The sequence below is a fragment of the Desarmillaria tabescens genome, assembly GCF_030435595.1.
Source record: "Desarmillaria tabescens strain CCBAS 213 chromosome Unknown EV420scaffold_2, whole genome shotgun sequence".
NCBI lineage: Eukaryota > Fungi > Basidiomycota > Agaricomycetes > Agaricales > Physalacriaceae > Desarmillaria > Desarmillaria tabescens.
The window spans coordinates 1,938,356-1,962,718 of NW_026848301.1; the positions used below are offsets into that span (position 1 = coordinate 1,938,356).

Here is a 24,363-nt window from a genome sequence, read left to right on the forward strand (position 1 = left end):
AATCTTGCCTCCTCCCGCCTTACCGTTGAGGTAGCTGGCCAGAGCCAGTAATGCAACTCAAAATTTCTCGGGTTTCATGTCCTTGTAGAGTAATCCTAGGTCATAGCTTGTATCAGAATAGGACCGGTTGTCTAGTTCACCCTGTGAGTAAGTACATGCCCCCTACCGTCGGTTCGGCCAGCTCGTAGCTTTTATGTCAGGTATCACCTTTCAAGAACTGCTTCCGAATCAAAGGACCCAACTACCTCTAAAGTTGGCTAATTGGCTAACTGATACAGTTTTTCTTCTAGCGTACTTTACAGTATACTCTTTAATACTTCTATGACACGATCTCCAAGCTCGGTGGTTCCGACATTACCTCCGAGGTCTGCCGTCCTCAAGCCATGTCCTCCTAGCTCAGGACTGTCAAGGACCTTCCTCACAGCGGTCTCGATGGCATTCGCCGGTGCATCCAAACCCAAGGAGTACCGCAGAAGCATGGCAGCACTCAAAATGGTACCGATCGGGTTTGCAATACCCTTTCCAGCGATGTCGGGCGCCGATCCATGAATTGGTTCATACAGACCTGGTGTAGGTTTGAAATCTGGAGATGGCGCAGACGGCGCACCGGCCAACGAAGCAGATGGGAGGAGACCTAAAGACCCAGGGATGACACTTGACTGGTCAGAAAGGCTGGAGAAAGAAACTGTCAGTGGTAATTCAAACGCATAAACTTCGGCCTGACATGTCTCCAAACAAATTTTCGGTGAGAATGACACCATTCAGCCGTTTGGGGTTCGCAACAATCAGCATTGCAGCGGAATCAACGAGATGATGGTCTAGTTTGAGCTGAGGATACTCTTTTGACAATGTTTCTGTGACGACTTTTCTCCACAGACGTGATGCCGCAAGAACATTGGCTTTATCGATCGAATGGATTTCCAGCGGCGGGTTAGCTGCCAACGCGATCTGGGCAGCGACCCTTGTAATACGCTGAACCTCTGGGACACTGTAGATCATATTGTCCCATGCGGTGTCCACGTCTGGCTCAACACCCTGTTCTTTACGGGTACCAAAATAGAGCCCTCCAATAAGCTCACGAACGACAATCATGTCCACACCCTGGGCGACGGACGGTTTTAAGGGTGTATACTCAAGAAGGGACTCCGAGGCAAGATTGGCCGGACGGATGTTCGCGTACAGACCGAGTGTCTTCCGGAGGGCAAGAAGGCCAGGTTCTGGGCGTACTTTGGCGTCAACACCCCACTTGGGACCTCCGATGGAACCTGGACGTGCATGAGACGAGCGTGGGAAGGACACAGATGATTTAACACACCCATGAGAATTGCATCAGCCTCCTGGCACGCTTTGAGGGTGCTTGGGGGTAGAGGCTCTCCCGTCTTGTCTATTGCGCAGCCACCGAAATCATGCGTTTCTAGCTTGAGATCGAAGTCTGACGAGGTAGAAGATACCAGTTCTAACACTCTGACAGCCTGGCTGACGACTTCCGGGCCTGCAATAGCATTTAGTACGGACGATCGTCGGGATCCCGGGACGTATTCATACCAATACCATCTCCGGGAAGGACAACGATTCGAAATCTGGAAAAAATACGAAAGGTTAGTCGTTATCCTAGGGAAGGGTAATGCTACTAACGATCTTGGAGACATTATGCGGTGGTAGTTCGTGATAAAGAAGCAAATTATTCTTGTCTGACTTTTCCAAAAGTCAATGTCCGAGGAGTCCCGATACTGTCGGCCGATGGAAATCCGTAGATAAGATTAGAGATAAGATGGGCGAGGGTAATGGCAAGCGCAGCCAAGCAACTACTTGACTAGAACATCCACCCATCAATGCCAGTACGAAATCGACTGCTCTGCTCCCTTTCTCTGTTCTGACGAGACTCTAGGCTTACCATTCATCATTCAATGAGGATCCAGATATCCGTCAGGTCGGCAACATGGCGGTCCTGCCAATCAAAACCAAGATTCGCGGGCCTGCGCAAATAGGTGCGCGGTACTACATATCCGACAGGCTTCGCTGACGACCATATTACTCTCAGCCGACCCAGAACAACCAGATATTATCGACGAAACCCTTGACCTGTTCCGAGCCAACTCTCTGTTCCGTAACTTTGAGATCAAAGGCCCCGCCGACCGCACCCTGATTGTGCTCATTCTTTACGTCTCTGACTGCCTAGCCAAAATTGGCAGTGCACGAACACCGCCGACGCAGATTGAGGCCTCAAAGCAACTCAATACCCTTTCTGTGGACAGTTTCCCGATCCCTGGAGATGCCAGCTTTGTTTTGAACGCTCATTATGCCGCACCAGCGAGTAGGGTAGATGCAGGTGAGTCCTGAATTTTCACTAAGAGGAACTTGACTAGATCCTTGGGTCAGATTATCTACGGCAGTATCTAGTACAAGTCCGTCAAGAGTTGGCTGCTCGTTTGGTCGCAATACTATACGCAGACGGTACAGGCAAACCCAGCAAGTGGTGGATGTCCTTCCAGAAGAGGCGCTTCATGAACAGAAGTTTGGGTGCATAGAGTGTACTGTAGTGTGGCTGTAATTACTATTCGTGACGAAACCTATTTCCGCCTCCTACGCTCGTTAGGATTCTTTTTACCATACCCAATGATGGGCATGTCTCCGTCCATGCCTGCACTTCGCATGCTCCTTCCCTTACCTCCAGTTCCGGCACTCATGATCTCTGGAATCCAATCTGGATCCATCCAGCTACCCACAGCTACTCCCGTGTCCCCGCGGGCACCTCTCGCAAGCAAACCTTTCATCATCTTCGCCTCCTCACGCTCGCGTTTTCCATCGGCCCGCTTCTTTGCTCTCATGTACTCTGCCTGATCTTCTCGGAGGATCAGACCTTCACCAGGTCCAGTCTTGGCGGATCCAGCCTTGGGGGCAGGTATCGAGTACTTTGTTCCTCGAATTCTATATTGAAAGTTGGGCTTGAGATGTACTTGCATAGCTGGTGTATCAGGAGATGCGCTAGGATCAGAAATCGTAACAGACGCGCGCAGCAAGGATGGATTGCCACATGAAGGGCAGAATTTCTTTGACGAATCCTTGCATATTCTGTACAGTTTTTCAGTTTCATTGACAAACAGACAGCATATTCAACCCACTTGAAGCATGCATGACATCGTAACACCCAGCTCTTGACCTTCTGTATTCTCTTTCCTTCGGTACCGACAAGATTCAAACCCATTTGCAGTAGAACATTTTGCATTGCAAAATCGGCAGTCATGCAACCAACAGAAATCATTTCATCGGCTTTCTTTTTACCTTTCCGGCGAGAGGAATCAGAACTCGGAAGAAGATCGAGAGCTCGAGACTTGTGAATAGCGACATTTGCGGGGGTAATCCATTCGCCTTCGCCGTCATCTTCATCGGATGGATCATCATACAAAGGTGCTGGCATGCCTTCAGATTCCTTTGACGGGGGATGCTGAGGTGGGGGATTAGCTGTTGATATCGGTTGTAGTTCAACATCGAGGGGTTCCAGGTCCTGCGCGTCTTTGCGCTCTGATTGTTCCTCATCTTGTGATTCAGACTCTGTATCCGAGGGGGGTGGTTCGGAAGCATCCGAAGGATCCCTAGAGCCATCATCGTCACCAGGAGCATCGGTAAGGTCATTATTCTACTATCAGTAAAATTAGTACGGCGATTGCCATGCTGGTGGAATGTACTCGCCTCGATGGTGCCCTCCACAACTTCTAATTCCTGGTTGACCTTTTCCAACTTTGCCTTCTCATGCAGTGTGTGGGTCAGAGCCAAGACGCAGAGATCAGGATGAGACAAAACTGAGTAATCTCCAGTCTTTTTGGCCCACTGTATCACTGCAAACATTCACGTCACGTTCAGATAGTTGATCCAGGCCACACACCTGTAGCAAGACTTGTTGCACTGGGGTTTTTCACTTCAATTTTCACCCCATAATTCAATCCCAGTCGTTCCAGATGTTCACGAGTGTTTTTGTCCCTCAACTCTTCTATTATCTGGGGTACTGTAACGTAGGTTTCAGCTAAACCTCGCAGAGGCGACAGGGATAGTAATGGGCCGGCATCGAGGACTAAACTTTTGCACTTGGGTTTGTCGTTTGCCATTGAAGGGAGGATGCTGCAGGAAAGAAGGAAAGATGAAGGAAAAAAATGGTTTATCTTATCTCGTCACGTCACGGTAACATCTATGACGTTATAGAAGCCTCGCGACCATCGGATTCAGATCATGCCAGCTGCCAGCCCCGCCTTCAAATACCTTTCTTGACCATGAACAACGACAGCGAGGCCACGCCTCTTCTCTCTGTCAAATATGTTCCTTCTCCAGATACATTGACCAGTCAGTATCTCCGCGTTTTCATTACGATTCCCATTTTGATTTCGTTTCTTTCAAACCTTCGGATAGAATTGGTGAAGCGTCTCCGTGCACTGACGCTAACGCTCTTACCGGTTGAGGTTTCTCCGACAAGCCTTAGCGAGCCTACTAGCCGGATCATCACACCCCAGGTCATTGCTGCGTATCGTGAATCGGCCGGAGATTTTGTTGAGGCGGTGAGTGAAACATCTTCTGTCGACGCGTTTTCATGGTTGAAAACATATAACCAGCTCCCATACTGCTTGCTTAGAGCTCGGGCAGAATTTATGTATGATGCCGACCATAACCCAGCTGATTACGGAGAGAACTATGGCAGAGGTGTGTTGTTGTCTGTGTGAAACAAATCAGAATTTACAGCTAGTGGGACAGCTATCGCGTGTGAGGTGCTTGCTAGGAAAATCGTGCATCAGTCTCCACCAGATCGGGTCAATGCATTTATGTCGACGCGCTTCAAACATCGGCAAATTGATGGAGACGAGAGTGACATGGCGAGTGCGCTTGAGATGGCCATTGATTCACATTGGTTCGTCCCCCTTGTATTGGACTACACTTTTGTATTGGACTACACTTTGACTAAATTACACTGTACAGTACTATATTCCTGTCCTCGACGGAAGCACAAGATGGTGAGTACACTCGTTTACACTTCCAAGCAGCTGAACTTAAATCTCCAGTCGTTGGCGCCCTTTGGCGAGGCGACCTAATTCAGAAAAACAACGAAAACCTTGAGATTGAATGTATGCTTATTGGATTGGTATGGCGCCGAAGCTGAAGCCTGCACAGATGTTCCATACTCCGAAACCCATCCCGAAACGTTCTGGGGACATCTGGATCCGTCTCGCCTTTCAGTACCCAGATATCAGAACATCGTCCGCGTAATTGTCTGGTTCGTGCTTCTGTTTGTTTACTGCCAGACAGGTGAGGGCACCAACCAGTCGCCGAATATTACCTGATACACATCCTTTCATACAGTTCGACAGCCAGCAGAGCGGCTAGACCCTCTCAACAATGCCTATCTAGATGGATGGGAAGACGCCTTCTACTTACTAGCACTATCTATAACTTTGGAAGGTTAGTCACCGTATGTCCCTGAATTATCATGAGGCTTAAAGTGTTATTATTGCAGACGTTTACAAGGTACGCGTTGTGATACTCACACAGCCTTGTGGCAGTTGTTTAATGATTACCCAGTTTACGAAGCTTCTGACCTTTGTTACTTGGCGTGCATTTACGTTCTGGAACATGGTCTCCCTTATCACCGATTCACTCATACTTGCTGCATTCATTCTGCGCGTCGTTGCCATGCGTGTAACAAGCGACGAGGAACAAATCAGGTTAAGAATTGCGAGTTTTCAAGTCCTTAGCTTTGTATCTCCGTTCATTTGGATGAGTAAGTGTACTTCTCACCTGATTACGAGTTCGCTGACATTACTGACGCTAGAGCTCTTGACTGTCTTTGATGGCTACAAGTACGATTCAGCTGTTATCAATTCCTTGACGTGCATTATTGATTTTTGGGATCAGATACATAGGCACAATGCAAATATGTATCGCTCGAATGCTACAGGAATCAGGCATATTTTTTGCTGTAAATCGTTTGATGGATTCATTTGCACGACATTTTCTCTAAAATAAATCCAGCTACTGTCCGTCATGGCTTTAGGTTTTACACAGGCACTGTGGGCTTTGGACGCGGCCGATGGTCAGGCTAGTCCACCATCATCCGTGGTGAATGTACTGGTTCAAGCCCTTCTAGGGTACGTCTTTCCTCGTGCATTCGTCTTCGTCTTTACATATCAACGCAGGTCTCCAAATTTCGACATTTTCACAAGGTACCAAATTATGTCAGTCATGTTTTTCGTCTCCTGGATTAACATATCGTTGCAGCTCAAGTGGCCTTGTGATGTACTACTTGTGAGTCCAATACTTAGATGCATTAGCCTTCCTTATCACTGTTTCGGTCTAGCTGGAACGTCGTGACGGCAATAATTCTTCTCAATGTACTGATATCCTTGTTCGCATCTGCATATCAGAATGTAAGCATAGTCCCTAACTCCATGGTCCATGACATCGCTGTTGTACTGAGAACCATTTGGCGTAGATTGTTGATGACGCAGAAGCGCAATATCTGGCTTTCTTCGCTGGTAAAACAGTGGGAATGATCAGGGCACCTGATGTCTATGTCTACCCGGCGCCTTTCAATCTCATTGAAATCCTTTTTGTTACGCCTTTCGAGTCAGTCCCGTCCGTTCATAATATCTTCTCTCATTGAAAATTTCCAGGCACATCCCGGGCGTTCGTTTAAACGACAAAAACTACGCTAAGGTATGTTCTGACTCCTACTTCTCACTCTATCGGGGAGGGTTTTAACTTTCAGCTTGTAGTTAAACAGAGCTGTAATGCGAGTGGTTTTCATCATTCCTTTGACTCTTATTGCTCTATACGAGTCAACTCGCGGACGCCACTGGGTAACGGATTGGCTACGTAGTGATAATGAAGGCGACGAGAACTATTCTCAAAGCAAGGATCCAGAGGCAGATGCTGAGGAGGATGGCCGCAAGATAAGCAAGGTCCCTTTCGAAGAACTGATCAAGGCTTTCCCCAATACTGCTCAGGTAAGCCTTTTCTCGAAACCAGTATTCGAACCTAATTCAACCTGGATACAGTCGAGCGAGGAATTACTTCTGAACGAGATCAATGGATTGAAGAAGCAGCTGAACGCTGTTCTACAAAAATTGGATGGAGGCGGTGCCAGCGTGAAAGGAGAGTAACTGAAGGGGCTAACAAGAGCACATTGGTTTGCCGCGACTTATAGACTTTGGGTTGTAAACTTACATTCCTAACGTTTGCCAGGTGAAAACGGACAGGAGCGCAGGTCTACTTCTGTAGCGAGCTGATGCTGGAGCCTATTATCCTACGAATACATTTTCTTGATTACTCTGACTCGCGGATAGGACCACGGGTACATGGGTATTACCCGCCTTGTTCTCTGGTGTTTCAGTGGCATGAGTCAATATCATCACCCTATGGACTAGACATGCATTTCGGATGTACTGCAAGGAGAGATGGTTCATTTCTTCCATCGGCTCTATCTCAGAAGACCTCTCTAACCCCAAACTCCAGCGCGCACCCACAATTTAGCTTTGAAGGGCGGCTTAGTTGACGCATCTCTATATCTCATTTAGAGTATGGTTTTTTTGGGCTGCATGATACTCGGTTATGAAAGGCAATAAACTGGGAGCCAGAAAACCGTCACGACTCTGATGTAGACTGGCGGGTAAGTTGCGTCAATACACCCATTGACTGTATGAAGAAAGGTCGGATCTCATTAATTTCCATGGAGCAAAGGCGCGTTAACTGAAATAATGTTCAGATCGGACTGAGCGATTGAACGATAGAGCGTACCATTAAATCGCTGTGATCAAGCTGGCGTAGACCTTCTCTACTCTTTGCCTGACGAGCCTCGCGTATGTCCTTGAGCAACGAACGTAGACGATCAGGGTTTTGTAGGTCATCCGATGCACTGTCGCGTTTGTCAGATGAAAGTCCAAGCAGGTAGGCACGGTACATACACATCAAGTAAAACTTTGGCGATTTCGGCAAATCGGAAAGGTAGGCTACTGAATTCCTTCCTCGTAGTTTCCTCGGTCAGTCGATCTTGCAAGTATTCTAGTGCAAATTTATCTGGATTGGAAGAGAACGTAGTGGCAATGGTCGCTCACGAACCTACGCTTAGCCAATCTGGCGCGACAATATGACATTTCCTCTTTGATTTTAGATTCAAAGCCATCCAAAGAGGAGTTCTGGCTTTATGTGGGGGTCGCAGCGGCCCATACGCGCCCTTGTAGCTCCTCAGTTACAACTAATGAAGTACACGTTCAAGAAGACAAAAGTACCGAGATGAAAGCTGTTTTTTCCATGGAAATAAGAGGTATAATTTCAATAAGCTCCTGGCACGCGATGAGCTCGAGCTCAGGCGGTGTGACAGACGTTCGCAGCGACTGAGGCAACGACATGATGGACGGAAGGAGGGTTTGTTTGCTTGTCATCAGCTTCCGGCTGCGGTCATGTGATCGACGCGTTGGTTGGAATCATGGCTGCCACAGGCGTCGTTCGCCACATCACAGCTTCGAGGCCGCCCTTGAGTTCAAATAGGAATCTACACCTCTTCACCTTACTGCCTCGCCGGTCTCGCAGTTATCCTCCACATTCTATCCTTCACTCTCACTCATTTCGCCATCATTCGCCATCGCAGCTACAGCAGTATTTCTGCTCGCTGCAATCTCAATTATGCTCGGGTCTCGTACGAAAAAGGTCACCTCCTATGGAAAGCGTAGGCAACGTGTCGTCAATATCACATCCGAAGAAAGAAGGCGTGGAGGGTTCGACTTGGATCCAACAGAGCCCAAGTTAGGGACAGTGGTTCCCAGCATCAGGAATAGGGAAAACATTGTACCATTGGTTATCAAGGGAAGAAAAGTATCGTCGCCAAAGGTAGTTATACCGCGACTGAAGAAGCGTTCACCCAAAACACCTCCAAAACGGATAGGCTCGTTGTTAGACACCCCTGCCCGGACTCCGTTGGCGATATTCCATCCAAATGGACCCGGATCCCCAGCTATCTTGCCCAAGCAACGGAAGCCATTGTCCCCGACGGCACCGTCAGGGCTACGCAAACCGTTCTCGCCGTTCGTCGAAATGGATATTACAGTGGTGGATGACCAAGGCCAGACGTTGAAGAAAGAGAGGAGAGTCTCGCGGACAACTGCCAAACCTGCTGATGACTCTGATAGTGATTCTGTTGTCGTCGTCGCGGTGCGAAAACCTCGACGGCTAAGGAATCGTGTTGTTGTTTCGGATGATTCTGGTTCCGAGGTTCGGTCGGGATCCGATAGTGATTATTCCGTTTCCTCTTCGTATAGTCCCCCTCGAAAGCCAAAGCCAAAACGTCTTGGCCAACCAAAAGTCAGGAATGCACAGAAAGCTGTGGCTAGTGGCCAACGCGATGCCACTCGTGACGCAGAAAGTCAACTCCCTAAAGCACTTCCTCGTCCGAAGGCAGTAACCGACCCGTCTAATCCATCGAGCAATCTACCGAACACCCAAGTCTACATTGACCTCACGAGAGACACCCCTCCATCAATACCAGCGCCTGCCCATTATCAACCTGGTATTTTACCGATCCATAAACCTCGTCAACTGACTCCCGTTCGACCGGGAAAAAATAGACTTTTTGCTCCTCTCTCTCCTTCTTCCCCAACAACAACCTCTGAACTTGATTTCGACTTCGACGACCTGTCCATAGGTGAGGGTGACCTTGGCGCTGCCGATACCCCCGCACCTAGTGTGCCTGACTACCTCCGTCCTCTTTTGAGGGAGTGCAATCAGGAGGCGTGTGGACTACACGAATTTTCCGCGTTCATATCTACATTCCCGTTTGACCCTATTTTGTCGTCACCTAATGGACCATCTTCCAAACCTCATTTTCGCAAAGTGGGCGAAGCGAGTTATTCAGAAGTGTTCGGAATTGGTGACGTCGTTCTTAAGGTTATACCTCTGAGAGACGAGTCAGCTTCTACAGACGGACCACCTGCGGATGTCGATCAGCCTGCGCCTACAGACGTCCGAGATGTTCTCAAGGAAATCATTGTCACACGTGCAATGGGCGAGGTTTATGACGGCTTTGTGAAGCTATTGAAAGCGTACGTTGTAAAGGGACGTTATCCGGAGAAGCTTCTGCACCTCTGGGACGAGTACAACGAGCAAAAAGGTTCAGAAAGCATACGTCCAGGTTCGTTGAACTTTCTAGTCGAATATGTCCCAAACCTAAAAAATTCTCAGATACGTTCACTTTGTCCCAGGTTTATGCTATTGTGGTGTTACCGAATGGTGGCCCAGACCTTGAGTCTTATACCTTTAGAAACACGACAAAGACAGGTTGGCGACAGGCTTGCAGTATATTCTGGCAAGTTGCGAAATCCTTGGCACATGCAGAACAACTGGTGTCTTTTGAGGTGAGCTACAGACATCTTAAGCGTCTTGTTATGTTAATAATAAAGACCGCCAGCATCGAGATCTTCACTGGGGTCAAATTCTTGTCAAGGATCTTCCCTTGCCAACTTCATTGCCTCTTCAAGCGCAACCTCTGAACCGGAAGCCTGTTAAGAAAGCTCGCGCACCGATGGATGACAAGTGTCATGGTGTGCAAGTCACTTTGATTGATCTTGGACTATCTCGTATGGACGCTGGAGACGGTTGTGGGGGCGAGATGATTCATTGGACACCTTTCGACGAAGAAATATTCCAAGGCGAAGGTACGTTTTCCGAGGCTAACCCGAAGTCATCCTAATGCGATCCACCTTAGGTGACTATCAATTCGATGTTTATCGAATGATGCGAGACCAAAATAATGGCAAATGGGAACCCTTTCTGCCGTTGACAAATGTTATGGTGAGTTCGCTCAATTGGTTTTGAAGGACGTCAGACTGATAATACTTCTCAGTGGCTCCATTATCTATTGGTCAAGCTTCTTCGCTTTAAGGGAATCAAACCTCCAGTACGCCGAAGCCAGGCAGTTTCTCCGGCGTCAAACACTCTTACGGAGCGGGAATGTTACGAGTGCCTCATAGATTTGGAGCAGTGGTTAGGGCAATGCCTCACAACCGCAGCAGCCAGAGTGAAGCCCGCCAAGAGCCGAAGGAAAACGGTGGTCCCGGACAAGAGCGAGTCGAGTTTGAATCCCGTATGCGCTGGTGAAGTCGTAGAATATGGCATCAAGAAAGCATGGATCAAACCTATTTCCCGATGAAACGTTGGAAGCCATCTAAGTGGATATCTTGCTATCTATTTTCCCGTAGATGCTGAGTTTTTTTTTAAGTAGATGTAAGATTGAATGAGTCCTCTATGTAAATGTACTGTAATAGTCCTATATATATATCGATACAGAATGCGGTGTGCGTGTAACCGACAAATGCTAAGGTAGTGAGGGTAACGAAGGATATCATCGCTCCAGCGATTGCAATGCATTACTGTCGTTAACGTTGTCCGTGATGTATACAAAAATAAATGAGATCTAGCATCCGTCGACAAGCGAATTTTTAGGCATGGTCTGACCGTAGTCATCGACCCATGTTGTTAAATTGGGGTTGTGGTACGCCTCATTGTAACTGAGGAGTAGGTTTGTCATTAGTATAGTAGGCATGGACAAAATGCAAATAGAACGTACGTCGCAATATACTCGGCTGTCGGGTAATCTTCCGGGTCACATCCGATGTTGATGTTATCCGGGTCCTGAAAAAATAGTGACGAGTTAGACAAACCAATTGTAGATGTAAAGACGTTGAATCTAACCTGGTAGACCCGAATATAATCTACCAACATAACCGCAGGGAACGTGATGTGATCTAGATCGACTTCTCCGAAGTTGGTGGACATGCCCAAATTAGCCATGATGTACTGAACCGGATTTGTCACATTTTTGTGCGTCTAGTAGAGATAGTGTACTGACCATAGGCTCCTGTGGTACAGGACGGGCAGAAATTTCCGTGGCGGTATTTGCTCCGACCCCAGCAGCGTTTATTGTCCAGGCGAGTTTGCCATCGTTGATCCAAGAAATGTACTTGTAAATGGAGTTAGTATTTAAACTTTAACGGTGAATGACGAAGAAATCTTACAGCGTTATCTGAAGCGTAGCCTTCGAAACAAATGAGCGTTACGGTCTGTCTGGAATCGTAGATGATTCACCTGGTTTATACTACGACTCGATGAGCGGGCTAGCAATAAGAATAGCTTGAAAGAGCTCACCTCAAATCCGTAGATGGCAAAGCATCCAGATGCTAATTGATAGCATTCTTGGTTCGTTTCCGATACAACGGAGGTTGCCTGCTGGGTCTTCCCACCAATGTAGGTATTGAGCTTGGATATAGTAGTATCTGCGATGATCAAGTTATCTGAACTATTGTCCCAAACGTATCCGGCGTCAAATGGCTACGAATGTATTAGCTCATTATTGGGGTATTGCGGTTAAGAAGAGATGCACGTACTGCCCACTGTCCGGATTGTGACACTTGACCTGTCCCGTCGCTGACTTGTGCCTCGAATACATCGATTTCAGGGGCGGCCCGTCCAACGTAGGTACCGTCACTGTGCTTCGGACCTGGATGACTTTGTCCATCACAGGTGCACCGCGACAGTCTCTGCCCAGGCAAGTATGATAGCACGTAGTTGGCGTCTTCAGCACCACTTGTTTGAGCTATTGCCGGTAGTCCGTTGATTGTCTGGTTAGGCGCTGTGCCAACGTCGCAGCTGTCGTACGTGTAAGGCCACTGTAGGAGGTTTTCATAATTGGTTTTCGGAGAATGGAAGAATGATGATAGAATGACTCACCATGCCGTCAAGTGATGAACCATATCCTGCACGTCCTAGATTTCCCATAGCCCATACGGCAGGCCATAGTCCAACAATGTTGTTGATTCCCGGAAGTTGGACGGAAGAAACGAGGTATCCGCCAGTAAAACAGAACTTGTTCCTATGTTTAATTGCTATGAGAAACCATTGAGAAAGGACGGGCCAATTTACCATGTCTGCACGAGCCCTGCAAATAGGCATCAATTTTAACGTCAAGAGGTACAAGGAAACTTCTTTTACCTCCTTGGTAATCAAGGCCATGCGTCTCTTTTGCAGATAACGTGAGAACGAGAGAACCGTTCTTTGTAGTCACAGCGGCTGGGTCGTACCATTCCATGTTATTGGTTTGCTGTGAAACGGTGAGGATTGAAGAACTTCTCCAGCAACACGACCTGGCAAGCGCACCCAATAATGAAGGTCGACAGCCTCCCAATAAGGATCATCACCTGGATAAAATGTTCTCCCATCTTCCTCGAATTCATCAGAAAAGACGAGACGCCATTCCTTCCCGTCTCGCCATGAATTGAAATATTTGGCATCCTCTGGGGTGTCCAAGTCGATGAGTCCAAAGTTTCCTATTTCTGGAACCTAAAGATCGAATGGGCCGGCGGTTCATCAAAAAAATATGATCTTTAAATAACGCACCTGTCCCGACGCATTGATTCCCAGGTTCAAAGCTGCAGACTCGTCCTGCTCTCGTACATAAGTGATGATTGGGTAGCCGACGCTGCATGGGGGAGAGGGGGGGTCAAGAACACCAAAGTACGAAAGAATAATACTTACAACAATGCCAGCAATGCTCCGGCAAGGACAACCAAACAACCAATATTCGCGATTCCTCGACTGGAAAAAACGTCAAGCCCTCCATCCTCTGTTGAATTCCCTCGGACTAGCGCAGGATTATGTAGCTCATCGTCTGCTTCTGTTACGTTTGGTGACAATTCTGAGCCCCATGCCCGTGGATCCGCAGAAAGTGAAAACTGCCAGCAATGCAGTTAGCTGGTCATTCTGAACCAAATCTAGGAGCAGGCACCTTGTTTGATATTGATAAGCTACTAGAAAAGGTCGAAGAAGGGTATGGCGATGGCAGCTCTCCCTATCAAATAAAGTCAAGCTGCGTAAGCTGCGGAAGGACCATATAAATCCATACCCATTCTGATTCCCGTCGGAACGTCTGCGATGGACCAGCCGAGTGAAGGAGACTTGTAGTGGACGTAGTATCAAACCTTCGTGGATAAGACATGAGCAGGCAAAAATAAGGAATGAAGGAGGGTTGAAAAGAGAGAAGGAGTATCCAAGGTCGGAATCGGCGAAAGTGGCGTTAGCACGCTGCAGCTTCTGATCTTGCGTGTATTTCGAAAACCATTGCCTCGACTTTACCCGACAAATTCTAAATTTGGGTCAGCAGCAACCACTCCACGCGACGCGTTCGATCTAAATGGTAACAAACCTTCTCGATCATCGCGACCTGGTAACCATTTGACTAGACCAGCTCCTTACCGGCATCTCCTACATTTCCGGGATCTACATTATTGGAGGTCGTTGTGTCTCCATAGTTGTTCTATTATCCAGCAATCCTTTGGAAAAGATCCATCTGTTCACACTCCAAAAAATGGCACTGGGAACGGGCATAGCCAGTGGTGAACACGGGAATTTCAGTACGCCGAAAATGTTGGAACTCCCCTGTCAAATTTATATTACGTAACTTCGACACCCTGAGAATCTGAGTATTTGTCTCAAGCATCACAAAAGAGCATCAGCTATTTTTTTTCTTGTTTTTTTCAGTCTTTTGTAGCTAGCCTGCAGGTTGTACTCAACACATCTAACAGAAACATCCAAGGAGATCTTTTGGGGTGTTGGAGTCTCGTTGAACATTGAACGACCACATCACCGTTGGCCAAGGGACCACTCCATACCTGCCGTACATTCTCTTCTTGCCGCCCTGATATAGGCCGCCGCTTTCCCAAGCAAGTCCTGATTCACCGCGATCACGATCTTGTTTTTCGCAATAACATGAGATAATATCTGGCTTATTGGCTGGACAAGTCGATACCAAGATTAAAGGTGACTTGAATGTCGCCCAAATCCAAAGTGAGTTCGTCGTCTTTGCCAATTTCACTTGTGTGTACCAGAGACATCACGGAATATACACCGGGGTATGTACAGGACAAACAGCATGGGCGTCGGCGACAAACGCACGGCGAAGCTTAATCAAATCGGGAGCAGTTCTACAGGAAAGAAGAGCACGGACTTCTTTCTCTACGGCGACCTTGCAGAATCGGCAGAATCGCCACTCGCGTGGAATCTCGGGGCGAGAACGTTCTCCCCAGCGCAAGACTTCGACGATAAGGACAGACAAACTTGTGAGAGCCTTGCGATGAGCAGGACTTGTGGCGGTGAGATAAACATGAAGGGCTAATATTTTCTGACGGCAGACTTCAGGGACGCGCTTCATCGACAGTTGAAGAATAAGTAAACCCGCTAACCCTGGAAGCAATCTTTATATCATCAAGACAGACCATCTCTACGGATGCAATCAATACAATAGTAGCTTACTCTTATAAAAGGTTGCCTTGGACACGACGGAGCAAGGCGAGCAAGCACTCGTTAAAGATCTCCAAGCTCGGATGTGGTACGACTCATGGATTCTCGCAACAGGCAATTCGTGGTGATCCTAGATGTCAAAGAGCGGAGACCAGTCGTTGTATGACGAGCTCTACAAGCATTCTAAGTCAGCGAGGGTGGTACACATGGTGCCATAATACTCCGCACCTGTTTCCGCATGAATGAACGTCTAGGCTGTCTTAGAGTGGACACTAAGCGCTGGGCAAGTGTCGAAGAAAAGCACTGGACATACGCCGAAGCTCTTCTGACACCGCAACATCGACGTCAGGGACAATCTCATACTCAGCAATAAGGGAAGTATCAGCTTTGGCCATAACTATGATAGAGATGGGCTTCGGGTGCGAGAGCGAGAGACGTCCAAAGGTGCCGGTGAGCCATCGGCACCGCATGCTGCAGATTCCTGCAGGGCGCCCTTCCGCCCCTTCGGACGAGAAATAGATCAGAGCGACGTCATCAGTACGTTCAACGTGAGAGATGCGAACTTCATTTAAGATGACATCGTCAGGGTGGTCTGGGATGATGAAATCCGAGAAATAGACGTTCCACAGAGTCAGAGAGAGGGTCTCGGCGAAAGCGCCAATGGCGCAGGTGATTATATCAGAGCATGGCGAACATGAAGGCAGTATACAGAACTTCCTGATCCTGTACATGGGCAGTATGAAGAATCAATGAGTTGTTGAGGTCCGATTTCCACGACGAAAGCCATTCTGCGACCGAGGAAATTTGCGTTCTCCGTCCAACGGAAATCAAGGATCAGAGTAGCTTCGGCAATTTCCGGGAACATCGAGATTCTCTGTCGGGTTTAGGAACAGCAGCAAGCAAACTGAGTAGCCAAGCGCGTTGTAGAATCTCATCGTTTTCAAGGCAGTATGGAAGAACTGAACAAGATCCTCTGTGGGAATAGTGAGTACATCTCGTTGATTGATTCCATCAATCAGCTCAGGTGTTGGCACGAAGGCGATTCTTACCACGGTCGACAGCATCAGCGTGGAGAGAGCGGAGGGAAAGACCACAGAGCAGAATTACTATCTGATCCGCTAGCTCCGATAAGGTCGGACATCTTTTTCAAGGTGGAAGCAACTTAAATGTGAACAGACAAGGGATCGGGATTCGCGCGCTTACACAACGTGTCTCTAAAAGTCCTCTAGTAATATTGGAGGAAATTTGGGACGAGAATTAGTACTTTCACACTAGTTTCCATATGTAGGAGCCAGACGCGCAACCGATAAGTTGATGCAAGTTCCACTACATGCGCCGGCGAACCTTTTGAATTCCCCGATGTGATTCAGAGTCGCTGTCGCTATCTTCTGGTAGTGTAGAATAGAGATCGAGGAATCTTAGGTTACCATGACTCGCCGATGAAATATTGGAAGCCATCTAGATTGATAATTTCACTGTCTATTTCTGCATGGATCCTTTCGGATTTTGGGGCATAAATTAATCCTCTACGTAATGCGGTAGCCCTATATATACATCGATACAGAATGATGAGTTGTGTATAACCAAATCTAAGGAGGTGAGGGTGAGGAAATAGAGGATATCATCGCTGGTGGGTAAATGAATGGGCGGAGTGGATTCCAGCGATTGCGATGCATTACTGTCGTTACATAATGCATAATGTGTCGCCCATGATGAATACAAAAATAAATTAAATCTAGCATCCGTCAACGAGTGAATTTTTAGGAATGGTCTGACCGTAGTCATCGACCCATGTTGTCAAGTTGGGGTTTTGGTAAGCCTCACTGTAACTGAGGAGTAGATTTGTCATTAGTATAATAGGCATGGACGAGATGCACATCGAACATACGTGGCGATATACTCTGCTGTAGGGAAGTCTTCCGGGTCACATCCGATATTGATGTTGTCCGGGTCCTGAAAAGAGGGTTAGAAAATCATATGACCGTGAAGACGCCGAATATAACCTGGTACACCCGAATATAATCTATCAACATGACTGCAGGGAACGTGAGGTGATCCAGATCGACGTCTCCGAAGTTGGTGGACATGCCCAAATTAGCCATGATGTACTGGACCGTGTTTGTTAGAGTGTTAAGCACCGAATGCCAGAAAAAGTTTACTTACCATAGGCTCCTGTGGTACAGGACGGGCAGAGATTTCGGTAGCGGCATCTGCCCTCATGCCAGCAGCGTTTATTGTCCAGGCGAGCTTGCCATCGTTGATCCAGGAGATGTACTGAGCGAATGGAGTGAGTATACCAAACTTCAAAAATGAATATCGAAGAAAACTTACAGCGTTATCTGACGCGTAGCCTTCGAAACAGATGAGCGACACAGTCTGTCGGGAGTTGTAGTTACTTCACCTGGTTTATACTGTAATTCATTCAGCCGGAGAGGGACAAGGTCAGTCTGGAAAAAGCTCACCTCGAATCCATAGATAGCAAAGCACCCAGATGCCAATTGATAGCAGTCTGGATTCGTTTCAGATACAACAGAGGTTGCCTGCTGGAACAGTCCACCAACATACGTGTTGAACGTGGATACACTACTGTCTGCAATAATCAAGTTATCCGTACTATTGTCCCAAATGAATCCTGCGTTAAACGGCTAGTAAAAGATTGGTCCATCGTTTACACATCATGGTTAGGGAGAGCTGCACGTACTGCCCACTGTCCGGACTGCGACACTTGACCAGTGCCATCGCTGACTAGTGCCTCAAATACATCGATTTCTGGAGCAGACCGTCCAACGTAGGTACCGTCACTGTGCTTAGGACCTGGATGACTTTCCCCGTCACAGGTGCACCGCGACAACCTCTGTCCGGGCAAATATGATAATGTGTAGTCAGCTGCTGCTGCGGGTAGTCCATCGATTGTTTGATTAGGTGCTGTGCCAACGTCGCAGCTGTCATACGTGTAAGGCCACTACAGACGGTTTTCATACTGTGATAAAAAATTTGACACTGATAAATAACGTACCGTGCCGTCAAGTGATGCACCATATCCTGCGCGTCCCAAATTTCCCATACTCCATACGGCAGGCCAAAGTCCAACAATGTTGTTGATTCCGGGAAGTTGGACGGCCGAAACCAGGTATCCGCCGGTAAAACAGAACTTATTCCTATGTTTGATTGTATAAGACAAGCACTGAGAACGGACGGGCCAATTTACCATGTTTGTACGAGTGCTGCAAATCACCATCAGTCGTAGTATGAGACGAACAAGAAGACTTCTTTTACCTCCTTGGTAATCAAGACCGTGTGTTTCTTTTGCAGATAGTGTAAGAACGAGAGAACCGTTCTTCGTAGTCACAGCCGCCGGGTCGTACCATTCTATATTATTGGTTTGCTGTGAAACAGTGAGGATTGAAGAACTTCTCCAGTAAAAAGACCCAAGCACACCCAATAATGAAGGTCGACAGCCTCCCAGTAGGGATCATCACCTGGATAAAATGTCCTCCCATCTTCCTCGAATTCATCAGAAAAGACGAGACGCCATTCCTTCCCATCGCGCCATGAATTGAAATATTTGGCATCCTCTGGGGTGTCCAAGTCTATTAGACCAAAGTTTCCTATTTCTGGGACCTAAAGATAGAATGCGCCAGCAATTCATCGAACGATCCAAAATAACGCACCTGTCCCGAAGCATTGACTCCCAGGACCGAGGCAGCCGACTCCCTCTGAGTCCGTACAAAAGTGGCGATTGGGTAGCCAACGCTACATGGGAGTCAACGACGTCATGCACGAGAGGAACTTAAAGGACAATGCCTACAACATCGTCACCATTGCTCCGCAAAGAACAAATAGACAACCAATATTCCCGAGCCCCCGAATGGAAAAAATGTCGAGTCCCCCATCGTCCATTATCCTACCCTTCCGGACTGTAGGATTATGTAGTTCATCGTCGGCTTCTGTTACGCTTGGCGACAAATTTGTTCCCCATGTCAGCGGGTCCGCAGAAAGTGAATACTGCCAGAAATGCAATTAGCTGACCGTTGTGAACCAGAACTTAGTAGGAGTGAGTACCTTCTTCGACAAAGATAAGCTGGAGATGGTCGAAGCAGGGTATGGCGATGGCAGCTCTCCCTATCAAATAAAGTCAAGCTGTGTGTAATGGACGATATGAAGCCATACTAATTCTGATTTCCGCTGGAATGTCTGCGATGAACCCGCTGAGCGGAGGGGACTTGCGATGGAGGGCGTAGTATCAAACCTTCGTTGATAATACATGGGTGCGCAGAAAGGAATAGCGGGGAGGTAAAAGAAAGAAGAAATATATGAGGTCGACATCGGCGAAAGTGGCTTTAACACGCGCAGCTACTCATCTTACTTCGAAACCCATTTCTTCACCTTCAGCCGATCGAGTCTAAAATTGGTTCAGCAGCAGCAATTTTGCACGACACGGGTAACAAACCTCCTCGATCGACGGAGGCACGACCTGGCAACCATCATTAATATTCGGCATACAGAAGACTTTGCTTTCTGCTCTCCGAGGACCCACCTTCTAAAGGACCAAGATTGACGTTATTGGAGGTCGCTGCGCCTCCCAGGTAATATTCTATGGTTGCTCATGTCGCTTATATTCCGGAATCATTTATCTGCTCGCGCTCATAAAATGGCTCTGAGAGCAGGCATAGTTGGTAAGCATAGGGAAAGCCGAAAATACTGGAACTCCCCTGCCGAACTTATGATACGCTAATCGCCACCCTGAAAATCCGAGTATCCCAAGCGTCAACATCATCGGCCGAAATTATGCCACTAGAGGACCACGTCTCCCCAGTCCACAAGTCTTTGATGGCTAGCCTATCGCCTATACTCAATTCATCTATGAGAGAAACGTCCACGGAAATATTTTGAGGTGTCGGGGTCTCGTTGAATATTAGAACGACCGCGTCCCCGTTAGCTAAGGGACCGCTCCAAACTTGCCGCACATTCTCTTGACTTGCCGCCTTGATATAGGCCGCCGCTTTCCCAAGCGCATCCTGATTTACCGCAATGACGTCCTTGTTTTTCACAATATCCAGCTTATCGCTAGAGAGGCGGGACAAATCGGTACCCAAGACTAAAGGTGGTTTGAGGGCCGCCCAAAATCCAAAGTGTGTCCTGGTTTTTGCCAACGTCTCGTTGGAGATTTGTCCGATCCTATGAATATCAGAGATGATGCCATGTTATCACCGAAGAATAGGACGCACTCGAGCATGTCCATGTCAGCAAAAGAAAAAGGCTTCTGGAATTGTGCGACTTCGCGCATCTTACGGATGTATGCTAGAACGGAGCATCCTGCGTCTACGGAAGATTGATCAGGCAATACGAACACGAAAAAATAGACTCTTACAGCCTGTATTCAAACAGTAAGCTGTGCTGGCACATTGGCAGTCCTTATGTCCCGCCTCGTCTCCAAAATATGCATTAATATCACCTGCCATGCGGTAGGTGTGTCCAACGGCGTCCGCCCAGAACCAAGGGAACTGGGAGCCCTGCGAGAGCTTAGAATTCTACATGAACATTCTGAGCCTTTCAACCTACCCATTGGCACATGGAATAAAGCATTCCGCGATTAGAACGAGAGATGGCGTCCCGCATCCCTAGAAACCGCAGCTATTATTCGGGTTCAGTGTGTTTTTTCTCGAAACTTACGTCCAAAACGAACTTGAGGCGGCTCAACGTTGGCGTGGAAGCCACCGCAGTCTGTGCTGAAGATAAGGTATGCTTCAAGCGGAACCAAGGACATCACGTGTGTGACTGATCTGTGACTTTTCGTGACTCATTAACTGCCGACTGCGTGTTTTTGCTTCGTTTCTGTCGCTGTGCTTGTAGTATGGTCTCTGTAATATGTTAATAGACTTCTCCTTTATATAACTCCTCAAAAATGTACCTTGGGGTGACCCTGTGACCCTTGTATGTTCTTTCCCAGGCAGTGTGATTTCCACACAGTTTCTTTCCAATATACACCCATGAATCACAAATGAGAGGACCAAGAACCTTCCAAAGGAGAATGTAAGGTCTAGGCAACGTGTTTTGACTGAATAAGACATGTGAATGCATCAAATATTAGTTGCGTCGCGATTTGTCTATCCCCATCAAATCACTAATTGGCTATCTACTCTCGCTCATTTCCCAAATTAGAAAATCGGAGCCCGAGGATTTATGCGAAATACTATTATCTAGGATTCCTCGGAGCCCGATTTAGCATTTACTTCCATGTACAGGAGGAGATAGATTTTTTTTGTGTAAATGTTACTTTTGTAACGTTTTAGTCACGTGATGTCCTTGGTTCCGCTTGAAGCATACCTTAAAAAAAAATTCTTATCGGCGGAGAAGGGTAACGTACTATCGTACTTCAGAAAGTCTATACCCCATTCTGCGAAAGTAGCAATATCTTCATCTTCCTATAACGATAACGATAATGAGTATTCGTACGCCAAACACCACGGACACCAGTTGGGACCTACGTAGCCATAACTTCCTGGTGCAAACCCGCAGTCTAACAAACTGATACGTCACCACGTCATTGTATGAGAAGAAGAGATATGAGATGGTGACTGACGTACCCCGCATCAGAATATATGCCGACCTTGAGCCCTTTGGAGTGAACGTAGTCGACCAGTGGTTTGATACCATTGGGAAAGGACTCAGGATTAGGCTGTCGCTGCCCACGGTCGGTTCTGTTCAATGCTGACCTTTACCAAAAACAAGCTGACGTGAAACAAGCTTCAGTCGTTGAAGAGCATACCATCCGCCATCAAGCGTGATGTATTCATATCCTGCATCGCGGAGACCAAGGGAGACAAAAAGATCGGCAACCTCTTTAATGATGGATTCATTGAAGTTACTTCTGTAGCTAGATAAAAAAGTGGATATTGGCGCCTCGAAAACGGACATGAGAATCCAACGAACGCGTTGTATCTATAGCTAATCTCAGTCGATTAAAATGGGGAAGATGGATCACGTACGTATTCCAGCCCATAAATGGGGTACGTCCGAGCCCCCAAAGATCCAGAGCAACAACAGAAGCAGTCCAAAGAGATATGATGCATATTGATAGCGATATCCAAAGCATACTGTTGAGAAAGGGCTTCGCTGGTGACCTTATGCTACGTCAATCCTTTATATGTCGAGCCAAGGCATGCCTGCTACACGGGCCGTCTTCTATCACCTGTCGAGCTTTCATGGAGACACAAATGTGGTGGCGGTCCGAGATCATGCCTCGAGAAGATGGCGTTGGCGCTATCGCGGTGGAAGCTAGCCTGACAAGCCGGCTTTATTATATACTCGCGGTACTCCTATGGTGGAAGCAAGTAAACGCAGCAGGGTCACGTGCGCGATACACGCCGCTTTCTTTCGAAGTCAACCTTTCCAACGTGTTTTCAGATTTTTCCAGATTTTCGAGAGATTGTTACTCTAATCTGCAACTTTATTGTCCAACTAGATTACCAGGCTGGCAGGTGATCCAGGTGAACTTCCTCTGCGGACCGAAATGAGCCCGGGTATATGATATATGCTTGACCGTCTGGGATTCCCTCTTCGCGGCAATTACTATGTCTTGGCTATACTTGCTTTCTATAACCTTCTCAATGATGTTCTCTCTGTGTCAAGGGCAAACACAGTCCTTGCTTGGCTACTTGAAAAATCGGTCCGATACTTCGAAACTTGTGGAATGGATAGAAACTCCGCCAGGTTGCTCATCATTCCTGCTGCACATCTTTCTCCGCGGTTTATCTCTCTTTCAGGCTTTGCCACAGCCTTTGATCATGTTGTCAATGGGACATGTTTGGCCGTATAACTTGGTTTTGTCCCGTTGTTGACCATTCTTACAGGGTCTTTTACATTCTTTGCGCCAAATAATGATGCAATTGAGAGTCTCAATGAACGCTACCGTGACTGGCTTGTTTCTCCGTGCGTTTTCTCCTAATTCAGTTTTAGTTATGCCATCCTCACCGACACAGGCTTGGGCGCGATACAATAGGAAACTTGTTGATACACCATTATGTTCCCAACACCAAGTTCATGACGAGCTCGTTTAATGAAACTTACGGCCGCTTCCAGGTCATGCTGAAAACCTATACTCTTGCGCTAACTGACATTACTGATGTGCAAACAGACTGGTTCTTATCTCTTGGTTGGAGCGCAGGCAATCGACAACACTGTCGTCCTGAATAGGGTTGCTCATATTGTCGAGGGTGATATAAATGTTGACTCTGGTATGCTATCTTCATCAATTGGCGCCAGCTGAAATGATAGCTTCCAACAGGCATTGTTCATATCATCGATCGTGTACTGTCACATCGTATCAGGAATGGGAACCAGAGGATGCGAGGCTCATCTCACAGACATTCATTCCTGGATCGTGTTCTAATCCTGCTCTGCCTTACTGCTAAGCCAGATACACACCAAAAAAAGTAAATTTCACAGCCGAGTTTTTGTTGGTCAGAAACTATTCCAAAACCAGGAAAAACCCATATATAGGAATCCCGCTCCATCCCGCCTTGGGGCGGGAGAGGGCGCATACCTATATATGGTATCCCCACCAGTTTCTTATTTAGTTTTGGACGTTTTGGACAATTAGAAATTCGGCTGAAATTTTACTTTTCTTGGTGTGATAAGTAGTGCCGTGACGATGTATTGTAATTCGGCCTTTCACGGCCGTAAGTCTAAGTAAAAATAATCAGAGAGAATGAGTCATAACCCTAACCTCATGATGAAACTTCCCTGTTTTCTTCCATCATGGCCGTTACATTCGAGTCCCTTCCCGTCGAACTAATAGCAGAAATTCTTGGAGAACTGGACATAGAATATTGATAAAAATGTCCTATCTGTCCCGCAGACTCCATGCCATCACGTCTGATTCGTCACTGAACCCATGGAGACGGCCCATTTTGCGCAATCTTCGTTCGGCGACTTATGAAGACGACTGCTTAAACACCTTAGCGTTCGACGACTGTCCCGAGACAGAACTGGATTGAAATTCTCACTTAGCACGTCCCCTCGTTCATCCTATTCGACGCG

At 47.3% G+C, this 24,363-nt stretch overlaps 11 protein-coding genes across 11 annotated transcripts; 4 read left to right on the forward strand and 7 right to left on the reverse strand.

Moving 5' to 3' along the window:
- Positions 1 to 203: 203 nt before the first annotated feature.
- Positions 204 to 1,809, reverse strand: EV420DRAFT_1504728 (3-isopropylmalate dehydrogenase). Its single transcript, XM_060471263.1, has 5 exons — positions 1,636 to 1,809; positions 1,546 to 1,580; positions 1,316 to 1,492; positions 725 to 1,265; positions 204 to 672 (listed from the first exon to the last, which is right to left on the reverse strand). Exons 1-5 carry the CDS (start codon positions 1,647 to 1,649, stop codon positions 297 to 299), a joined length of 1,143 nt encoding a protein of 380 aa, XP_060338761.1. The 5' UTR covers positions 1,650 to 1,809; the 3' UTR covers positions 204 to 296.
- On the forward strand, positions 1,748 to 2,691 carry EV420DRAFT_469990 (actin-related protein ARPC3). The gene is made up of 4 exons (XM_060482253.1): positions 1,748 to 1,838; positions 1,889 to 1,988; positions 2,042 to 2,329; positions 2,380 to 2,691. The coding sequence occupies exons 1-4, from the start codon at positions 1,833 to 1,835 to the stop codon at positions 2,526 to 2,528; spliced, it is 543 nt and encodes a 180-aa protein (XP_060338762.1). The 5' UTR covers positions 1,748 to 1,832; the 3' UTR covers positions 2,529 to 2,691.
- Positions 2,364 to 4,175, reverse strand: EV420DRAFT_469993 (Nin one binding Zn-ribbon like-domain-containing protein). The gene is made up of 4 exons (XM_060482254.1): positions 3,884 to 4,175; positions 3,691 to 3,836; positions 3,123 to 3,637; positions 2,364 to 3,072 (listed from the first exon to the last, which is right to left on the reverse strand). The coding sequence occupies exons 1-4, from the start codon at positions 4,101 to 4,103 to the stop codon at positions 2,571 to 2,573; spliced, it is 1,383 nt and encodes a 460-aa protein (XP_060338763.1). The 5' UTR covers positions 4,104 to 4,175; the 3' UTR covers positions 2,364 to 2,570.
- Positions 4,176 to 4,226: 51 nt separating this feature from the next.
- Positions 4,227 to 7,343, forward strand: EV420DRAFT_1504738 (uncharacterized protein). The gene is given in 22 exon segments (XM_060471264.1): positions 4,227 to 4,335; positions 4,402 to 4,547; positions 4,602 to 4,689; positions 4,741 to 4,894; positions 4,963 to 4,997; positions 5,046 to 5,108; positions 5,155 to 5,289; positions 5,344 to 5,442; positions 5,498 to 5,508; positions 5,563 to 5,761; positions 5,813 to 5,840; positions 5,896 to 5,959; positions 6,013 to 6,128; positions 6,177 to 6,198; positions 6,217 to 6,219; positions 6,257 to 6,285; positions 6,338 to 6,407; positions 6,473 to 6,606; positions 6,654 to 6,696; positions 6,756 to 6,986; positions 7,038 to 7,160; positions 7,225 to 7,343. 21 exon segments carry the CDS (start codon positions 4,266 to 4,268, stop codon positions 7,140 to 7,142), a joined length of 1,845 nt encoding a protein of 614 aa, XP_060338764.1. The 5' UTR covers positions 4,227 to 4,265; the 3' UTR covers positions 7,143 to 7,160; positions 7,225 to 7,343.
- A 235-nt stretch (positions 7,344 to 7,578) lies between these two features.
- Positions 7,579 to 8,399, reverse strand: EV420DRAFT_470167 (uncharacterized protein). The gene is made up of 5 exons (XM_060482255.1): positions 8,268 to 8,399; positions 8,098 to 8,212; positions 7,944 to 8,040; positions 7,777 to 7,894; positions 7,579 to 7,728 (listed from the first exon to the last, which is right to left on the reverse strand). Exons 1-5 carry the CDS (start codon positions 8,385 to 8,387, stop codon positions 7,624 to 7,626), a joined length of 555 nt encoding a protein of 184 aa, XP_060338765.1. The 5' UTR covers positions 8,388 to 8,399; the 3' UTR covers positions 7,579 to 7,623.
- Positions 8,400 to 8,496: 97 nt separating this feature from the next.
- Positions 8,497 to 11,269, forward strand: EV420DRAFT_1758640 (uncharacterized protein). The gene is made up of 5 exons (XM_060480553.1): positions 8,497 to 10,162; positions 10,213 to 10,385; positions 10,439 to 10,685; positions 10,736 to 10,821; positions 10,874 to 11,269. Exons 1-5 carry the CDS (start codon positions 8,662 to 8,664, stop codon positions 11,177 to 11,179), a joined length of 2,313 nt encoding a protein of 770 aa, XP_060338766.1. The 5' UTR covers positions 8,497 to 8,661; the 3' UTR covers positions 11,180 to 11,269.
- Positions 11,270 to 11,311: 42 nt separating this feature from the next.
- EV420DRAFT_470233 (glycoside hydrolase family 16 protein) lies at positions 11,312 to 14,117 on the reverse strand. Its single transcript, XM_060482256.1, has 16 exons — positions 13,928 to 14,117; positions 13,811 to 13,873; positions 13,561 to 13,757; positions 13,423 to 13,504; positions 13,183 to 13,365; positions 13,018 to 13,126; positions 12,949 to 12,964; positions 12,757 to 12,898; positions 12,414 to 12,695; positions 12,175 to 12,357; positions 12,115 to 12,124; positions 12,045 to 12,064; positions 11,879 to 11,989; positions 11,722 to 11,826; positions 11,597 to 11,661; positions 11,312 to 11,537 (listed from the first exon to the last, which is right to left on the reverse strand). The coding sequence occupies exons 1-16, from the start codon at positions 14,018 to 14,020 to the stop codon at positions 11,444 to 11,446; spliced, it is 1,755 nt and encodes a 584-aa protein (XP_060338767.1). The 5' UTR covers positions 14,021 to 14,117; the 3' UTR covers positions 11,312 to 11,443.
- Positions 14,118 to 15,384: 1,267 nt separating this feature from the next.
- Positions 15,385 to 16,052, reverse strand: EV420DRAFT_1635745 (uncharacterized protein; the record flags this gene model as incomplete). Its single annotated transcript, XM_060476485.1, has 3 exons — positions 15,385 to 15,493; positions 15,550 to 15,580; positions 15,635 to 16,052. 3 exons carry the CDS (start codon positions 16,050 to 16,052, stop codon positions 15,385 to 15,387), a joined length of 558 nt encoding a protein of 185 aa, XP_060338768.1.
- A 1,004-nt stretch (positions 16,053 to 17,056) lies between these two features.
- EV420DRAFT_1635746 (glycoside hydrolase family 16 protein) lies at positions 17,057 to 19,587 on the reverse strand (the record flags this gene model as incomplete). Its single annotated transcript, XM_060476486.1, has 16 exons — positions 17,057 to 17,150; positions 17,210 to 17,274; positions 17,325 to 17,429; positions 17,485 to 17,595; positions 17,653 to 17,672; positions 17,723 to 17,732; positions 17,784 to 17,966; positions 18,023 to 18,283; positions 18,338 to 18,479; positions 18,530 to 18,545; positions 18,598 to 18,706; positions 18,760 to 18,942; positions 18,993 to 19,074; positions 19,130 to 19,326; positions 19,384 to 19,443; positions 19,492 to 19,587. 16 exons carry the CDS (start codon positions 19,585 to 19,587, stop codon positions 17,057 to 17,059), a joined length of 1,734 nt encoding a protein of 577 aa, XP_060338769.1.
- A 455-nt stretch (positions 19,588 to 20,042) lies between these two features.
- EV420DRAFT_1617068 (alpha-galactosidase/alpha-n-acetylgalactosaminidase) lies at positions 20,043 to 22,324 on the reverse strand (the record flags this gene model as incomplete). Its single annotated transcript, XM_060475191.1, has 10 exons — positions 20,043 to 20,499; positions 20,550 to 20,643; positions 20,693 to 20,834; positions 20,884 to 20,942; positions 20,995 to 21,045; positions 21,689 to 21,746; positions 21,810 to 21,849; positions 21,909 to 22,037; positions 22,091 to 22,198; positions 22,311 to 22,324. 10 exons carry the CDS (start codon positions 22,322 to 22,324, stop codon positions 20,043 to 20,045), a joined length of 1,152 nt encoding a protein of 383 aa, XP_060338770.1.
- Positions 22,325 to 22,629: 305 nt separating this feature from the next.
- Positions 22,630 to 23,974, forward strand: EV420DRAFT_470366 (FAS1 domain-containing protein). Its single transcript, XM_060482257.1, has 7 exons — positions 22,630 to 22,674; positions 22,729 to 23,034; positions 23,175 to 23,253; positions 23,304 to 23,403; positions 23,459 to 23,558; positions 23,609 to 23,756; positions 23,807 to 23,974. Exons 2-7 carry the CDS (start codon positions 22,896 to 22,898, stop codon positions 23,898 to 23,900), a joined length of 660 nt encoding a protein of 219 aa, XP_060338771.1. The 5' UTR covers positions 22,630 to 22,674; positions 22,729 to 22,895; the 3' UTR covers positions 23,901 to 23,974.
- Positions 23,975 to 24,363: the final 389 nt, after the last annotated feature.

Bases quoted from the DNA above. Each gene is read 5' to 3' on its own strand.
- EV420DRAFT_1504728 (XM_060471263.1), bottom strand. The intron at 1,266-1,315 runs GTGTGTTAAATC...ATGCACGTCCAG, and splicing joins GGCTGATGCAATTCTCATGG to GTTCCATCGGAGGTCCCAAG. The intron at 673-724 runs GTCAGGCCGAAG...TTCTTTCTCCAG, and splicing joins GAAAATTTGTTTGGAGACAT to CCTTTCTGACCAGTCAAGTG.
- EV420DRAFT_469990 (XM_060482253.1), top strand. The intron at 1,989-2,041 runs GTGCGCGGTACT...TATTACTCTCAG, and splicing joins TCGCGGGCCTGCGCAAATAG to CCGACCCAGAACAACCAGAT. The intron at 2,330-2,379 runs GTGAGTCCTGAA...TCCTTGGGTCAG, and splicing joins AGCGAGTAGGGTAGATGCAG to ATTATCTACGGCAGTATCTA.
- EV420DRAFT_469993 (XM_060482254.1), bottom strand. From the start codon at position 4,103: ATGGCAAACGACAAACCCAAGTGCAAAAGTTTAGTCCTCGATGCCGGC. The intron at 3,638-3,690 runs GCGAGTACATTC...TACTGATAGTAG, and splicing joins TTGTGGAGGGCACCATCGAG to AATAATGACCTTACCGATGC. The intron at 3,073-3,122 runs GTGGGTTGAATA...AAAACTGTACAG, and splicing joins CGATGTCATGCATGCTTCAA to AATATGCAAGGATTCGTCAA.
- EV420DRAFT_1504738 (XM_060471264.1), top strand. From the start codon at position 4,266: ATGAACAACGACAGCGAGGCCACGCCTCTTCTCTCTGTCAAATATGTT. The intron at 4,895-4,962 runs GTTCGTCCCCCT...TACACTGTACAG, and splicing joins ATGGCCATTGATTCACATTG to TACTATATTCCTGTCCTCGA. The intron at 5,841-5,895 runs GTACGATTCAGC...TTTTGGGATCAG, and splicing joins ACTGTCTTTGATGGCTACAA to ATACATAGGCACAATGCAAA.
- EV420DRAFT_470167 (XM_060482255.1), bottom strand. From the start codon at position 8,387: ATGTCGTTGCCTCAGTCGCTGCGAACGTCTGTCACACCGCCTGAGCTC. The intron at 8,213-8,267 runs GTACTTTTGTCT...AGGAGCTACAAG, and splicing joins AAAAAACAGCTTTCATCTCG to GGCGCGTATGGGCCGCTGCG. The intron at 7,895-7,943 runs GTATGTACCGTG...CAAACGCGACAG, and splicing joins GCCAAAGTTTTACTTGATGT to TGCATCGGATGACCTACAAA.
- EV420DRAFT_1758640 (XM_060480553.1), top strand. From the start codon at position 8,662: ATGCTCGGGTCTCGTACGAAAAAGGTCACCTCCTATGGAAAGCGTAGG. The intron at 10,386-10,438 runs GTGAGCTACAGA...AAAGACCGCCAG, and splicing joins AACAACTGGTGTCTTTTGAG to CATCGAGATCTTCACTGGGG. The intron at 10,822-10,873 runs GTGAGTTCGCTC...AATACTTCTCAG, and splicing joins TGCCGTTGACAAATGTTATG to TGGCTCCATTATCTATTGGT.
- EV420DRAFT_470233 (XM_060482256.1), bottom strand. From the start codon at position 14,020: ATGTCTTATCCACGAAGGTTTGATACTACGTCCACTACAAGTCTCCTT. The intron at 13,505-13,560 runs GTAAGTATTATT...TCCCCCATGCAG, and splicing joins GGAGCATTGCTGGCATTGTT to CGTCGGCTACCCAATCATCA. The intron at 11,827-11,878 runs GTCAGTACACTA...AATCCGGTTCAG, and splicing joins CTGTACCACAGGAGCCTATG to TACATCATGGCTAATTTGGG.
- EV420DRAFT_470366 (XM_060482257.1), top strand. From the start codon at position 22,896: ATGTCTTGGCTATACTTGCTTTCTATAACCTTCTCAATGATGTTCTCT. The intron at 23,035-23,174 runs GTTGCTCATCAT...CCATTCTTACAG, and splicing joins ATGGATAGAAACTCCGCCAG to GGTCTTTTACATTCTTTGCG. The intron at 23,757-23,806 runs GTAAATTTCACA...TTCCAAAACCAG, and splicing joins CCAGATACACACCAAAAAAA to GAAAAACCCATATATAGGAA.